Source organism: Podarcis tiliguerta (genome assembly GCF_965153285.1).
Source record: "Podarcis tiliguerta genome assembly, chromosome: 2".
Lineage (NCBI taxonomy): Eukaryota > Metazoa > Chordata > Lepidosauria > Squamata > Lacertidae > Podarcis > Podarcis tiliguerta.
Window position 1 is genome coordinate 25,511,686 of NC_139535.1, and position 15,981 is coordinate 25,527,666.

The 15,981-nt window shown below is 41.9% G+C and overlaps 1 protein-coding gene across 49 annotated transcripts in view; it reads right to left on the reverse strand.

The window, feature by feature from the left end:
- MAGI1 (membrane associated guanylate kinase, WW and PDZ domain containing 1) overlaps positions 1-15,981 on the reverse strand; it is a 485,140-nt gene that overhangs the window by 74,138 nt on the left and 395,021 nt on the right. For all 49 annotated transcript variants that reach the window (XM_083424561.1, XM_083424577.1, XM_083424567.1 and 46 more), the window contains one exon: positions 8,421-9,041. In XM_083424561.1, coding sequence (XP_083280687.1) covers positions 8,421-9,041 — 621 coding nt within the window. The remainder of the gene's footprint in view (positions 1-8,420; positions 9,042-15,981) is intronic.

Genomic DNA, 15,981 nt, shown 5'->3' on the forward strand with positions numbered 1-15,981 from the left:
CAAGCGCTGATCGATAATGGTTTTTGCCTTGGGGAGACCCACTTTCAGGAGATGCTGTGCTTGTAGGCCACATGTAAGTAGTTTTTGATGCACCACTTTGGACCACCGACTTCTATGAGCGTCTCGTGCTACTAGAGGTAATAGTCCGGATGGGTTTAAATTTAAACGAAGCCAATAGTTGAATGTTCTTATCCAGGTCCGGGTCTCGACGGAGAGGAGGCCGGTCTCCAGCCGTAGGGCCGCATTTGGTACGCATGATGGAACGGCTAGAATCTGTCTTAGGAATTTAGACTGGACCGTTTCGAGTGTGCGGCAATGATTTCCCGTCCAGATTTGGGCCCCGTAGAGTAGTTGTGCCAAGGGTTTTGCTTGAAAGACCTCCAAAGCTGCTGGGATATGTCTGCCCCCCTTCGTAAAGTAAAAGCGAGACAGTATTTTGACGCTTTGAGATGCTTTTTCCCTAGCATATTTATGGTGGGCCTCCCAGGCCCCTGTTGACTGGAAAACTACTCCGAGGTATTTGAAAATTTTGACCTGTTCTATTGGCTGATTGTCCATCTCCCATCTGTGATGTCTGTGTCTCCTAGCGAAGACCATGACTTTAGTTTTTTGGTGATTAACCACCAATTGATCTCTCCTGCAGTAAGCTGAGAATTCTCTTAGTAGCCTTTTGAGGCCTACTTTAGTTCGTGATAAGAGAACCGCGTCGTCCGCATAGAGGAGCACTGAAATTGATTTTTCGGCCAGTTTGGGGGCATGGAACTCTGGGGATGTTAGGTGTTTGACCATGTCATTGATATATAAGTTAAATAAGGCTGGGGCTAGAATGCAACCCTGCTTGACTCCTTTGGTGGCTGGTACAGGGCCAATTAGTTGCCCATTTACTGAGGCTCTTACATATAACTTGGAGTCTTTATATAGGCTTTTTATCAAGAATAGTAATCTTTTGTCAATGTTGGTAGCATTGAGTTTCGCCCAGAGTTTGATTCGTGAAATCGAGTCAAAGGCCGCCTTTAGGTCAATAAATGCTGCGTATAGAATCCCACGTGTTTTGTTGACATATTTGTCAATGAGATGTGCTAATACGAAGCAATGGTCTATTGTTGTTCTGCCCTGTCTGAAGCCGGCTTGCTCCTCTGCCAGAACTGCCTCAGTTTCCATCCAGTCGATTAGTTTAATGTGGAGGTGTTTGGCGTACAATTTGCTGGGAATGGGGAGGAGGCTGATGGGTCTGTAGCTCGCTGGATCTGCCATAGGACCCTTTTTATAGATTGGGATGATTACTGCCTCTGTCCAGCAACCAGGGATTATGCCTGTTGAATCGATGTATGTAAATATTGACGCCATTATAGGAGCCCACCAACTGGTATTGTTCTTCAGGAGCTCTGCTGGAATGTAGTCTATGCCCGGGGCTTTGTTGTTTTTCAGTTGGGCAATTAGTTTCCCCACCTCCTCTATGGAGACAGGAGGCCAATATGGTAAATTCTCAGAGTAGGCACTTGGATCGTTGTGCTGAGCTTTGTCATCATAGAAGAGGGTTTGGAAATATTTCATCCACTCCTGGGGTTCTACAGTGCATGTGGGACCAATCTGCTCTTGGCCCAGGATCCCCCTAATGGTACGCCAGAAGGAGGTTGAGTCTTTGTCATTCGAGGCCTTCACTAGTCTACACCAGGCCATTCTCTCGGCTTTTTGTTTTTTTACCTTTAATAGCTGTTTGTAATTTCGTCTTAAATAGATGTAGGCCATAAATAGCGAAGGTGCTCCAGTGTTTCTGTAATTCCGATAGGTTGATCTCAGACATTTCCTTGCTTGTCTACACTCCGAATCAAACCAACTCTCTTGATCCTTTGCCCGCTTTGTAACAGAGTTAAGTATCTCAGTTGTTAGGAAGGTCTTTAGTCTTGCTAATAACTCGTTGAATGAGTCCATGGCCTTTGCCCCGGTATTGGCTAATACAATGGCTGAGTAGATGGTCTTCACGTCTTCCGAATGGAGGAGGTGAGTTAACTCTGTATTAAGCATGGGGGACCATTTAATGCTTCTGGGGGCCAATGATCCCAGGTTAACGATGGGGGTGTAGTAAAGGTTAGCCGTGGGTTTGTTAAACGATGGGCCATTGAGCGCTAAAGTTAGTGGGAGGTGGTCGCTTTCGGTGTTATGTCCCACTTGAAACGTCGATACAGAATTATAGGCGAATCTTGATATCAGAATATAGTCTATCACACTTCCTCCCATCTTTGAAAGATGGGTATACTCCCCTGGGTGGTCCTCTTCCCTACTGCCGTTTAATATCATCAGCTCCCTTCTTTTTGCGACCTGGGCTAGGCATAGCCCCGAGAAATTACATTTATTATCTTTAGAAAGTCGTGAGACGCATTCTTCGGTTGGGCTTTCAGGGTCCTGAATCTGATTATATTGGCTGTAAAGGTTGTCATCATCAGTTCCCATACGGGCGTTGAAATCCCCCCCGATTATGATCGGTGTAGAAGGGTAGGAAGATTCTATGGACTCTAAGAATGCCTCTAACTCTGCCCAGTTAGCTTTCACTATAGATTTTTTTTGGCAGGGGGGCAGGTAGACATTGACCACTACCAGTGCATCTCTCTTGATTTTGAGTAGGACTGCTGTGGCTAGTGAATTGCAGTTTGGGAGGGCTTTTAAGGAATGTTCAAGCTCTGTGGAGATGAGACTAGCTAGACCTCCACTAGGCCTACCTCCCCTCACAGATGGAGTAGCAAGTAGGGAGTGGCAAGAATACCCATTGAACAAAATGGGGTCGCTGTACCAGGTCTCCTGCAGGAGGATGATATCAAATCGCTTAAGAAACATCGCAAATTGTTGATTGTTTTTCTTAGCGCGCCATCCTGCAATGTTCCAGGACAGCAGCTTTAATTCTCTGTCCCTCCATGGTGTAGATTTGTTGGATCCACAGAGTCCAGTGACCCCTTTACATCTAAAAAAACACTCCCATTAAGTTTGTCAATAGGCATCTGCTGCATAGGGGAGTGATTATCCATAGCTCCCGGGGACTTAAGGGGGTGGTTTGGGCTTGGGGGAGTAGCTATTTCATTTGGGGAGAGTTTAAGATAGTTGAACCAGGTACTCGGAGATGTGACAGTCTGTTTTAGTTTTGCCTTACCATACACCAGCGGAGGCTGCGATTGGTCTTCCGAATCTACACATTTAAAGGCGCCTCCCGCCGTCCTCTTGTCCACTAGGCACTTGGGGGATATAGGCCGTGTGTTTGAGCCTTCCGTAGTCTCAACATGGGCCACCTTTTTGGTCAGTCTGCTTCTCAGGGTGTCCAGTCTAACCAAGATTTCCCTTTACTTTGTTTAAACTAGATGGTATTGTCCCTTAAGCACCAAGAACAGGAACAGGGTCTTGTAGCAGCTTAAAGGCTATCAGATTTATTGTAGCATAAGCCTTCATGGACCAGAGCCCACTTTATCAGATGTATCTGATAAAGTGAGCTTTAGCCCATGGAAGATTATGTCACAATAAATCAGATGATCTTTAAGGTGCTACGAAATTCTGGGTATTTTTTTCCCCCTGAGGGGGGAGTTCCAATGACTTTACACAACTAGCCCTATGGAATTGGCACCAAATACTTGAGGTCTGTTCAAAGAACTTGTTTTTTTGTTGCTGCTGCTGCTGTTGTATAACCCAACAGAAACAGGACTGGCTCTGACCACCTTTTCCTTAGCCTCATTTCAAGGGTCTATTTAAAACATCTGATCGATTACTCAAAAGAAAATCCTCTCCCACTTCCTGGTACTTTTAACCAACAAACCACCAACATAACCAGCCGACAGCTGCATACCCAAATTTTGCACATGTTGCACAACAACAGTGTTATGCAAATGGAAGAGAATTTATTTCCACCATATTCCCTGCGGGCTAAAATTATTTTTCCATCTCAATTATACTAATTGCCTATTTGCTTAATTTTCTACAACAGTCTTCCCAGCATTCCAAACTTCGTGCCAATTGTGCAAGCTTAGGAAATGGTATGAGATACTGTATCTGCAATATAGATAATAGAATCATAGAACTGTGGAGTTGTAAGGGACTCTGTGAGTCATCTAGTCTAACCCAGAGCCCTAAAATTCCTTGGGGGAAGCCATGGCTGTTTATAAAGAAGCACCACAGTGCATTAAAAGTGTGGCAGCAAACTCTTCTTCCAATTGCCTGATTCATACATTATAATCTTGATGCAACGGATACTTCAGAACACATGGCTGCTGATGGTACAAAAGCAGCTAGCTCTATGGTTCAATAAAAGTTCAGTCATACATTTCGACTCCTCGTTTTTGTGGAAATATGACAGTATAGCTGAAATCAAACAAACAAGACAGAGAATTGCTTTATCCAAAACAGCACCCACATAGTTCTGTTTTCAGGCACTTGCTGTAACCTATGAATCAAACCTCGCTTTATTTGATGAGTAACTTTGAGACAGCATACGCAACAATATTGTGGGTTATAGGGTTTTATTTTCACACGGTGCTTTATTTTTCCTCCGCATCTCCTTCATTTACCTCCCTCTTCCCGTCCCTTAACCTGACAGGGTCTGTGGGCACAAGCAAGTCTAATATCGCAAGTCACAGCTCCAGATGAAGATGCATTGTAGTAAATATTTTACGGGCTGCTCTTTCCCTGGCTATGCGCCTTGCATTTTAACAATCAGGCATAATTGTCAAGAGCACACGAGCGGCCCGGAGCTGGCTGAGCTTTTCAAATCTATTACTCATCCATTTCTGATATTTCTCTGCCTTAGTAACCACCGCTGACAAGTTCTTTCGACAACTCTGAACACCAGCCTTTTGTGCCACGCAGCAGAGGAAGCCGGCGTGAACACAAGCAGTGTGTTAATAAAATAAACGCCTGACATCAAGGCGTCTCCCCAGCACTCTCTTCAGTGGACAGCAGAGGGAGAAGGAGGGATATGCAACCCGCAGAATCATCTCCTTCAAGATAGATGGGGAAAGAGTTCAATCATAAAGGGGGAGTCACACACACACTTCCCAGATGCGTAGCAAAATTATGAATACTGATACCTGTATCAGGGACTTATGGCTCTAGAAAAGGAACAGGCAACAGTCGGTGGTTGTAAAAAGAAAAGAAGAGGACTCTGTAACCTAAAATAGTTTTGGGGAACTGGGTGCTTCAGAAGGTGAAATATTTCTTATCCCCACAGGAATGAGCTGCATCAGTTAATGCTTCCTTGCCTATACAACTACTAAAAGACTTGTTTCTCTTTGCTACTCTTTGCTTTGATCGCCAGAAGCACAAGTAATAAAGGAAGTCTAGAAACCACAAAAATCATTTCGAAACTTTGGGCTTGCTCTGTGTGTGCGTATATAATTTTTTACAATACAAATTGTATATGCAATTGCCTATTCTTCTAGTTAGTTCAGGCTTAGTGTGCATGACAGTACTATGCCAAATTATATTCCAGGTGCCAACTCTCCAGCCTGCCCTTTTCCCTGCCTTCATGCAAAGGCAGTAATGCACGCAAAAAATGAGGCAGACACCATTAGCGGCTCATAAAATCTGTCATAATATCCTCTCCCCATTTTGGAATGGAGTCATCGCAAGGTGACTTCCAGCCCATATTGTCTATTCTCCAACCTTGTGAAAGTGCTCCATATAGTATACATAGGTAAAGGTAAAGGAACCCCTGACCATTAGGTCCAGTCGTGGCTGACTCTGGGGTTGCGGCGCTCATCTCGCTTTATTGGCCGAGGGAGCCGGCGTACAGCTTCCGGGTCATGTGGCCAGCAGCACTAAGCCGCTTCTGGTGAACCAGAGCACTGCACAGAAATGCCGTTTACCTTCCCGCCGGAGCAGTACCTATTTATCTACTTATGTGCTTTTGAACTGCTAGGTTGGCAGGAGCTGGGACCGAGCAACGGGAGCTCACCCCGTCACGGGAATTCGAACTGCCGACCTTCTGATCGGCAAGTCCTAGGCTCTGTGTGGTTTAACCCACAGCGCCACCCGTGTCCCCTATATAGTATATATAGAAGTTACCAAATCATCAAAAACACTAGAAAACTGAGATGGGTCAAGCCATTACTGCTGCTTTGGGGGGGTGGGTTGTGAATTGTCCTGATGTCGAGAACAGATGCATTTATTGTGCCGATGATTTCTAAAATCTCTGAGCTACTCAGAAGGTATGCATTGCGTAAAGAGGGCGTGGGATTGCCTATGATAGAGCACAGGCAGGCAGGAACAGCCCACCTGGTATACACCTGAGTTAAGAAAGCCCTGGAGTTGAAAAAGCCCCTGTAAACATGGCAGCATGTTTCCCGCCCTGTTGCTGGGAGAAAGTGAAACGGTTGGCAGAGATTTCCTAAATAGGGATGGAACAAGCCCCCAAAGGTTGCAGACCCATGGGTGCAGCAAGTCTGTAGGAGCACAGTCCATGTGGCAACTTGCCGGGTGATTCCGAGGCTGAGCAAAGCTTCGTGCATCCAAATTCTGGCTCAACAAGGATGAGCTTCATCCACTCACAACGTAGTCCTTTCCTCCCTCTTCGCTCTTCCCTTCGGGGAAGTGGGGAGATAAACCAAGAAGCTGCAGTTAACCACAGCTTCTCAGGATGTGCAAAGTGGAAAAAAATAGGATTAATGGCTTCCGAACAAGCCTAGATGTGGAAGTCCACATTAAGCTCACCTGTAGCTTCCTAGTTTGTTTCCTGCTCATTCCCAGGAAGCAGGTGCAAAAGGGCTGCATGTGTATGTCCTGGCTGTGATCACGTGAGTGTAGACAGCTGATGTCGGGCAGGTTATGAGAAGGTAAGAGACACAGCTCGGAGGTGATTAGCCCTCCCTCCTCTCAGAAAAGTACTGAATCACTTTTCCAGCAGGTGGAAAGCATAATTACGCACTGAGCATCAAAGCAGGGTGCATAAAAATCAATGATTTTTTAAAAAAGAAAAATGATTGTTTTATTTAAATCAGATTTTTTTTATTTAAATTGGATTTTTAAAATAAAATGCTTTTGGATGAAAAAAATCTATCTAAAGATAGTTTTCTATTTAAGTTGCATTATAGTCCAAAGGCTATTCATCAAGAAATAAGGATTTAAGTTTTTCATGTGTGCTAAAATGCAGTCTAAGGTTTGTTTGTTTGTTTGTTTGTTTGAAAAAAATTGTTTAACCACATCAGTTAACAAACATGGATACATATGCGATAATGTTATTGTTTTAGTTGTTTCAATTGTTACTAAGGAAATGGTTATTTTTCTCCTTCCAATAAAGTACAGCAGAAAAGTTGCCCAAATATAAACAATTAACTTATTAAACCTCACAATAATTTCATAATTATCGGTCTATGTATTTCTAATAGTATAACCAAATCAGTAATTTTTGATATAACTGTAAAAACTACTCTGGAAATTTATTATTCCAGAAATGAAACCTTCATCTGGTTGTAAATATTAAGATTATACCAGCAAGAATGAGTCTTTCTGTAAAAAATAATAATGATTTAAATCAAGTCTTACTGACTAGTGATTTAAATCATGAGTTAAATCGTGATTTTAATCAATTTGATTTAAATCAAATCCACCCTGCATCAAAGAAACCTTTCTGGGGATGCAAAAAGTTGAGCATGGCAACTAAAGCAAGGTCATAGCAATTCCTTTCCTTTGTTTCTGCAATAAGGTGATCGACTGATACGGGACTAAAATATAAGACAGAAATGAGACCGATAAATTAAAAACAAATAAATCAAAAATCAGCTGACTCATCATTTCAGATTCTCATTAAAACTGGATACCTGCAGTTTCTGATCACACCATCTCATTATACCCAGGATATATAATGAGGAAGTTTAAATGTCAACCATGATTCCCATTTCCATATGCAGTTTGCTATGGGAAGATTAATACTATGTGTCATTTTCTTTTTCTAATGCATCGGTACGGATGCATTTAAAATAAAGTAAAAAATCGAAACTGCCAGGCTTCTAAGTATATGATGAAGAATCTCAATATTGAGCTTGCTTAACTATTCCACTTTCAGCGAGAAAACGCTTCTCAGCAATTCTGAGCCATATTGACTCGAGTCTCTTCCATATCTAAAATAAGCTTAGAATACCAGGGACGCATCTTTTGTTATATTTCTACAGGGTTATTCAAAACAATGATCCAAATGAAGAGGCAAATGACTATCAGTTTTCATCAGTCTCTGGTGGCTGTGTGTATTCAAACATATATGTTTGAAGCCAGGCATCTCCAACCTGGTAATCACCCAGAAATCGTCGGACTACAACTCCCATCATCCCGGACCACTGGCAGCTGATGGGAACTGAAGTTTGACAATATCCGGAGGGCACCTGGCGGAGAAAGGCTGCTTTTAAGTCCGTGCTGTTCTGTGTGAACGAAAAGAAAATACACACCACACCTACCTCCTCGCTGTACAAGCAGTGTCACCTCGCTTCCTTTCGGGCATTCGATAAGCATATCCACTACTTGGTTGTGAGTTAGATTCTGGACATTCTTCTTACTGACTTCCACTATAAGATCCCCTTCTTTTAGGCCTCGGCACCTTGGGCTGTCAACGATTTGCTTCACTCTCTGTCCCCCGCCCCCGGGACTGTCTGCTATAGTGAAGCCAAAGCCCATGGGCCCTTTGATTATATGTACAGTGATGAGTTCAGGTTGCGTCGCTATAGAAGAAGCCAAAGAGACGGTGTCATTGGGGTAGCCGTGGGATCCATTCGAGGAAACCTCAGCCGGGCTGCTGGGCCTGGGCTCCTTCATCCCGTTTACTTTCCCCGTTTTGCTGCCGTGACTCGCCGGGGAGTCATAGTTCTCCTGCCCGTTCACAATGATCGGTTCTTTATCCAAGATGGCCACAGAGGTCACTAGGCTCGTGTTGGGATCATCGGGGTCGAAAGGCAGAGGATAGCCTCGGCAGAGTTCTAGATCCACGCTGGCGCCGATGGGGATCGACTGGAAGATTTTGACAACTTGAGCGTGCGTATGGCCCAGCACACACGTGTCATTCACGCTGACGATAACGTCCCCTAGGGAGGAAGTGGAGGAAAAGCCTGTGAATTTACACACCCAAGCATGTTGCATCAGCATACCATGGCATGGGGACTACCGTAGGTTTGCCGAAGTGCATATCCAGTCATATTTTTTAAACATACATTTGACCAGCAAACATAACCAGCAAACACTCAACACATTTTGCTATGTCACAAGCTGTCTGAAAACCCCCACACGTTTATGGCAAGTTTTTAAATTTTGTGTCGTGGGTGGTGGCTGTTTTAAGAAACGTTATGCGCAAACCTATTAGGCATGAAGAATCAAGTGCATTTGTCTTTGGATGCCTCAGACTTTTTAATCACTTTTTAACAGCAACTGTGAAGAGGAAAAGCACAGGAAAACCAAAATGGAATTTCGTACGAGCGACAAGCAAGCCAATGTGGTCAAATGGGCAGAATTTAGAGTCCAGACCTGGGTTTGTCTGAATCCTTGAAATATTAGCCATAAGTTTGCTTTAAGATGGGAATCCCTAAATATCCCCAATGCAATGAAACTTTTATAACTTTCATAAGAAGACACGGGCACTTGCAGAGGTGGTCGTGCAGACTAACTTACTGAGAAATAACTTCAAAAGGCAGTGGAATCTTCTTTTAATTTCTGGAACAAAGTAGCTGGGTTCCCGACGACTACAACACGCTTAATCAGTGTTGCTGATTAGAAACTCTTCAATTACCCCCCCACCCCTCCCAAAAAACCTGCCTTATAACTGTGATAATCCCCTTGCTCGCCTGGATAGAGAGAGGTGTGTGGAGCTCTTACATGGCTGGAATGTAGTCTGCTGTAAAACGGTATGAGTCAAATCAGCCCAAGCCAATAAACAGGGATGGCCAATAAAGAGTTGTGGTCCATCGACATCTGGACGATGTCTAGGAGCTACATAAAAGGGGTCATCAAATGCTTGCCAACCCCTTCCAGTATAGTGCCATGTTTCAAATGGATCCCATCTCGGTACAAAATATTACTTGTCCAGCATACAACACTGTGACAAGCCTGCTTGTTCTGTTGAGCATCAGAGATTCATTGATCAAGCGGCCAAAAAATTATTGCATGCTTCTGAGTGCTTTTATTTTTTTTTTATAAATTTTTTTATTGCGTTTCTTTCCATAATTTTATAGGTTTATAAACAAATAAAGTAGTTACAAGAAACAAATTTTCTCTTTTTTAACAACAAAAACAAAATAAAACTTGGACTTCCCCACCCCTTCCGATTCTGCGTTCTTTGCATTAACAATGTCAGCATTTTGTTACCTTATTTCATACCTTGTTGTAACTTTCGAATGTTATGTATCCAAATACAATATATTATATCTCAATTTCAATACCTTTAAAATAAACATAACATATTCAATTTAAATTGTCTCCTTTTCTCTTTTGTCACTAATTTTACCATTTACTTAATCATATTCGCAGAAGCTTAACGTTTCCTAATCATGCACTTTCTTAGGATTCATACAGCTTATAATATTTTTTCAGATAATCTTTAAATTTTCCCCAGTCCTCCTCAATTGTTTCTTTATCCAAATCTCGGATTCTGCCGGTCAGTTCAGCTATCTCCATGTAGTCCATCAACTGCGTCTGCCAGTCCTCCAGCGTGGGCAAATCTTGTGTCTTCCAACTCTTTGCAATGAGTATTCTTGCTGCTGTGCTAGCGTACATAAACAAAGTTCTATCTTTCTTTGACATTTTCTGGTCCACCATGCCCAACAGGAAGGCCTCTGGTTTCTTAGGAAAGGTATACCTAAATACCTTTTTCAATTCATTATAAATCATTTCCCAGAAGGCCTTCACTTTTGGGCAGGTCCACCAGAGATGGAAGAAAGTCCCCTCTGCTTCCTTACACTTCCAACATTTGTTGTCAGACAGGTGATGCATCTTGGCTAGCCTGACTGGGGTCATGTACCACCGGTATATCATTTTCATAATGTTTTCCTTCAAGGCACTGGATGCCGTGAATTTCATTCCGGTGTTCCATAACCTTTCCCAGTCTTCAAACATAATATTATGTCCAACATCCTGTGCCCATTTTATCATAGCAGATTTAACTGTCTCATCCTGTGTGTTCCACATAAGCAGCAAGTTATACATTCTAGATAAAATCTTGGTCTTTGGTTCTAACAATTCTGTCTCTAGTTTCGATTTCCCCTCCTGGAAACCAACCTTTTTATCCATTTTAAAAACCTCTTGAATTTGAGCATAATGTAACCAATCTCGCACCTTGTTTTTTAATTTGTCCTGGCTCTGCAACTTCCAACCGTCTCCAATTTTTTCAATTAATTCCCAATATTTCGGCCAATAGGCCTCCATATTGGGTCTTTTTCGAGCTTTGGCCTCCACCGGTGATAGCCACCTCGGTGTTTTACTCTCTAATAAGTCTTTATATTTCATCCAGACTGCAAAAATCGCTTTTCTGACAATATGGCTTTTAAACAATTTGTGAACTTTAACCTTGTCATACCATAGATATGCATGCCAACCAAATGCATTATCAAAACCTTCCAGATCTAGGACGTCGGTGTTTTCTAGCAAAAACCAATCTTTCAGCCAGCAGAAGGCTGCAGCTTCATAGTACAACCTCAAATCCGGCAGGGCAAACCCCCCTCTTTCTTTTGAATCAGTTAATATTTTATACTTTATTCGGGGCTTTTTGCCCTGCCAGACAAACTTAGATATATCCTTCTGCCATTTTCCAAAACATTCCTCTCTGTCCACGATCTGTAGGGTTTGAAACAAGAATAACATTTTCGGCAATACATTCATTTTAATTGCTGCAATCCTTCCCAACAAGGAAAGTTTCAATCTTGACCAAATTTCTAAATCCTTCTTTACTTCCAACCAGCATTTTTCATAATTGTCCTTAAATAGATTCAAATTTTTGGAAGACAAATAGATCCCTAGGTATTTCACTTTCTTTACCACATTTAATTCTGTTTCTCTCTGAAACCCCTCTGTTTCTGTAAGTGTCAAATTCTTGGTCAAAACCTTGGTTTTTTGTTTGTTCAACTTAAACCCCGCCACCTGACCAAACTCAGATATAAGTTCAAGAACTCTTTTTGTACTGGATTCTGGCTCCTGCAATGTCAAAACTAGGTCATCTGCAAAAGCTTTAAGTTTATATTGTTTCACTCCGACCTCTATCCCTTGTACCAGCCGGTCCTCCCTTATCATGTTCAATAGCACCTCCAGGACTGAAATGAATAAAAGAGGGGATAGAGGGCACCCTTGTCGTGTCCCTTTTTCAATTTTGAACTCCTCCGTCACCACATTGTTCACTATTAATTTGGCCTTTTGCTCTGAATAAATTGCTCGTAACCCATTTTCAAACCCCCGCCCCACTCCCATCCCTTCCAAGTTTTTCTTCATGAACATCCAAGATATATTGTCAAATGCTTTCTCCGCATCAACAAAAATTAACACCGCCCTTGTGTTCCTGTTAGTTTGTAAAAGTTCCAAAATATCGATGATGTTTCTGGTATTCTCATATAAATGTCTACCAGGGAGAAAGCCTGCTTGGTCTTTGTGAATTACTTCAATTAAAACTTTTTTAAGTCTACTTGCCAAAATGTCTGCAAATATTTTGTAATCCACATTCAGGAGTGAGATGGGGCGGTAGTTCTTGAGTTGAGTCTTTTCAGATTCTATCTTAGGTATCAATGTGATGAACGCTTCTTTCCACGTTTCTGGTGCCCTCTTCCCATCCATGATCTGGTTGCATACCTCCAACAAGGGTTGTGTTAAATAGTCTTTCAAAGTCTTGTAGTATTTGGAGGTAAGCCCATCCGGGCCTGGAGATTTGCCTAGTTGCATGTTCTGAATGGCACTTTCAATTTCCTGGGTGGTTATTGTAGAGTTCAAGATTGATCTTTTATCTTGAGTTATTTTTGATAGTCCATTTGTCTTTAAAAAATGATCTATCTCTGATTCTTTCTGAGGCCCCTGTACATAAAGTTCTTTAAAATATCTGTGGAAGCACTTCCTAATTTCCTCTGGTTTCTGCACCGTTCTTCCTTCAATCTCTAGATTTGTAACTGTATTCAACTTTTGTCTTTTTTTCAGCTGCCAAGCTAGCAGCTTTCCACATTTATTTGCTGATTCAAAGGATCTTTGCTTCATCTGTTTTATTTTCCATTCAATCTCCTGATTAATCAATTTTGAATATTCTGCTTGATGGAATTTAATTTCTCTCAACAGATCCTTTGACTTTGGTTTAGTTCTCAATTTTTTCTCTCCTTGATGTATTTTCTCCAGTATTTTATCTTTCTTTCCATTCCAGAGCTTCTTCTTAATTGTATTCTGTTGTATCAGAAACCCCCTCATGACAGCTTTGCTTGCGTCCCAGATCGTTCTTTTTTCTACTGTAGTATTCAAATTTATCTCAAAATAGTCCTTTAATGTTTTTTGGGCCTTTTTCACAATCTCTTGATCTCTTAAAAGAGTGTCATTCATTCTCCATCTGAAGGAACCGGTTTGAGTAAGTCTGAGATCTAATTTCAGAGCGTTGTGGTCGGAGCATGTTTTTGGGCAGATTTCCACCTTTTTAGTCTTGGGTGCCAGCCCCCTGGAGGTCCAGATTTGGTCGATCCTTGACCAGGACAGGTGGGCCTCAGAGAAGAAAGTTCCTTCTTTACCTAGGGGGTTCTTTGTCCTCCATATATCAATCAAATCCAGATTGTCAGTCATTTCAAAAAAAGTTTTAGGCAGTCTGCCGTCTGATGTTAGATTTTGGTTATAAGACTTATCCATATGTGTAGACACCACTCCATTCATGTCTCCCATCATTATGATGTTAGCATAGTCCAGATAGTCCAGCAGCGTCTCATGCAGCTTCTTGAAAAATTCTGATTTCCCGTCGTTTGGAGCATAAATTCCTAGTATCAATATTTTTTCTCCTTGGGTCTGGATTTCAATTGCCAGAATTCTTCCATATTCATCTTTGAATAAAAATTTAGGTATCAGGCTCTCCTTAGCATAAATCACCACTCCTCTTTTCTTTACCTTGTCTGAAGAAATAAACTCTTGGCCTAGTCTTTTGTTGACCAAAACTTTCCTGTGGAGCCTGGTCACATGGGTTTCTTGTAAACAAATAATATCCAATTGTTCTTTCTTCAATATATGAAACAGTTTCCTTCTTTTCTCCGGGGAATTTCCGCCATTTATATTCCAACTGAGTAGCTGCAGAGACATCCTGAACTATTCTGTTACACCTAGAGCGGTGTATCTTCTTTTTCCTCTAATTCCGAGGGTTTAGGCATCCCTCCGCCTGCTGGCAGAGTGGGTCCTGGTTTAAGTATAGGCCAAAGGGCTGCTGCTTCTTTTTGGAGATCTTCTCCGTGGTCGTGCTGGAACTTTTGTAGATCCTCTGGTAATCTTATTTTAACCTTCTTCTGTTTGTAAGTAAATGATAGTCCTTGTGGGAACTCCCACCTATAAGGGATTGAGTTAAGTCTCAACAACTTAGCCAATTCTGAATAGGTGGCTCTCAGATCCAATAGCTGTTTAGGAATATCTCGGTAGATTTCCACCCTTTTCTCTTGTATCTCAATTGAGTTTTTGAAGTGTAGGCCTAATATTTTGTCTCTCTCCTCTCTTGATCTCAAAGCTATTAGACAGTCTCTAGATCTATCTTTTCTTACCAATCTTCCCAGTCGAAAAGCCGATACTATTTTAAAATCACTTTCTTCTTTTAAGCCCCAGAACTTTGAAAATTCTGTTGTCAAAAATCCAATCAAATCTTCTTGTTCGATTTCTGGGACCGCCCTAAGCCTAAGATTAGTCTCCCGGTTTTTCAGTTCCACCAAAGAGAGATAGGTTTGTTGGTCCCCTATCTGTTTATGCAGAGGCTTGACTTCTGCTTTAACTTCCTCAACCTCTTTTTTAGCTGATGTTGCAATTTCAACGGCTTCCCCTGCCAATTTACGGTTCTCTTCCGTTGCTCCTTGCAATTTTTCAATTGCTTGGGTGTGTTGGGAAACCTGATCTGTCAATTTCTGGATCGAGGATGTAGCTTGGTCAATTTTTGTTGATTGGTTATCAATTTTTTGATTTAATGTTGACAATTGTTCCAAAACTTGTTTCAGTGCTGCCTCTGCTCCTCCTGATGCCATATCTTCCTCTTCAGATTTTTCAGGCTTTTCACTTTCTACTTTTTGTGTTGCAAGCACAGCAGGCACTGATGGTCTACGTCCCTGAGTTAAAGTTGTTTGCAAAAGCTGTGCCTGCTTTTTTGCTTTTTCTTTTTCCTTAGCTTCCTTAGCTTTGGCTGCTCTTGTCTTTCCTGTACCACTCATCAGTCAATGTTCAAGGTCAGATGTTGTAATCCCATGGGAAAGACAAGTCCAAATTTATAAACAGTCTGGAGAAAGAAAGTAAGCAAAAAAACTTTTCCCAGGCCTTTGTTATCCAATGTCCTCTAGGGGGAGTGCCACCAAAAGTTAGTAAGAAGAAGGTAACTTTTCCGCCATTAAAGTTTCCGTTTTCAAAAACAATTTTAAAAGCAAGTTAGTTCCAAAACACTAAAAAAAAAGTCCTGCAGAGCACTTTAAAACGTTTAACAATGTTCCAACAAGGTGCCTGCAATTGTATCCACTCAAACTAAGTAAGCCCAAAAGTTGCACTTCAGTTACAAAAGTATCTGGAAGTTTGTAACAGTTCCGCAGTCAAGCAACTTCACCCGGCCACCCGAAGATTTGGGGTTAGAGTCTTCCCTCGCCCCATGGGGGACCGCTCCAAGTCCAATTTAAACTGTATTTTTTCTTCCTTTAAGAATAGAATTTCAAGTGTGCACGAAAGTCCCACTTTAAAGCCTTAAAGCTTCCCTGTTCACAGCGCTTTCCGCTCTTTAAACGGTCTGCTTTGATCTTATAAGCAGTGCCGGAAGACGGACTTCCTCTTTCTCGTCTCCCGGTTTCAGCCAAATTT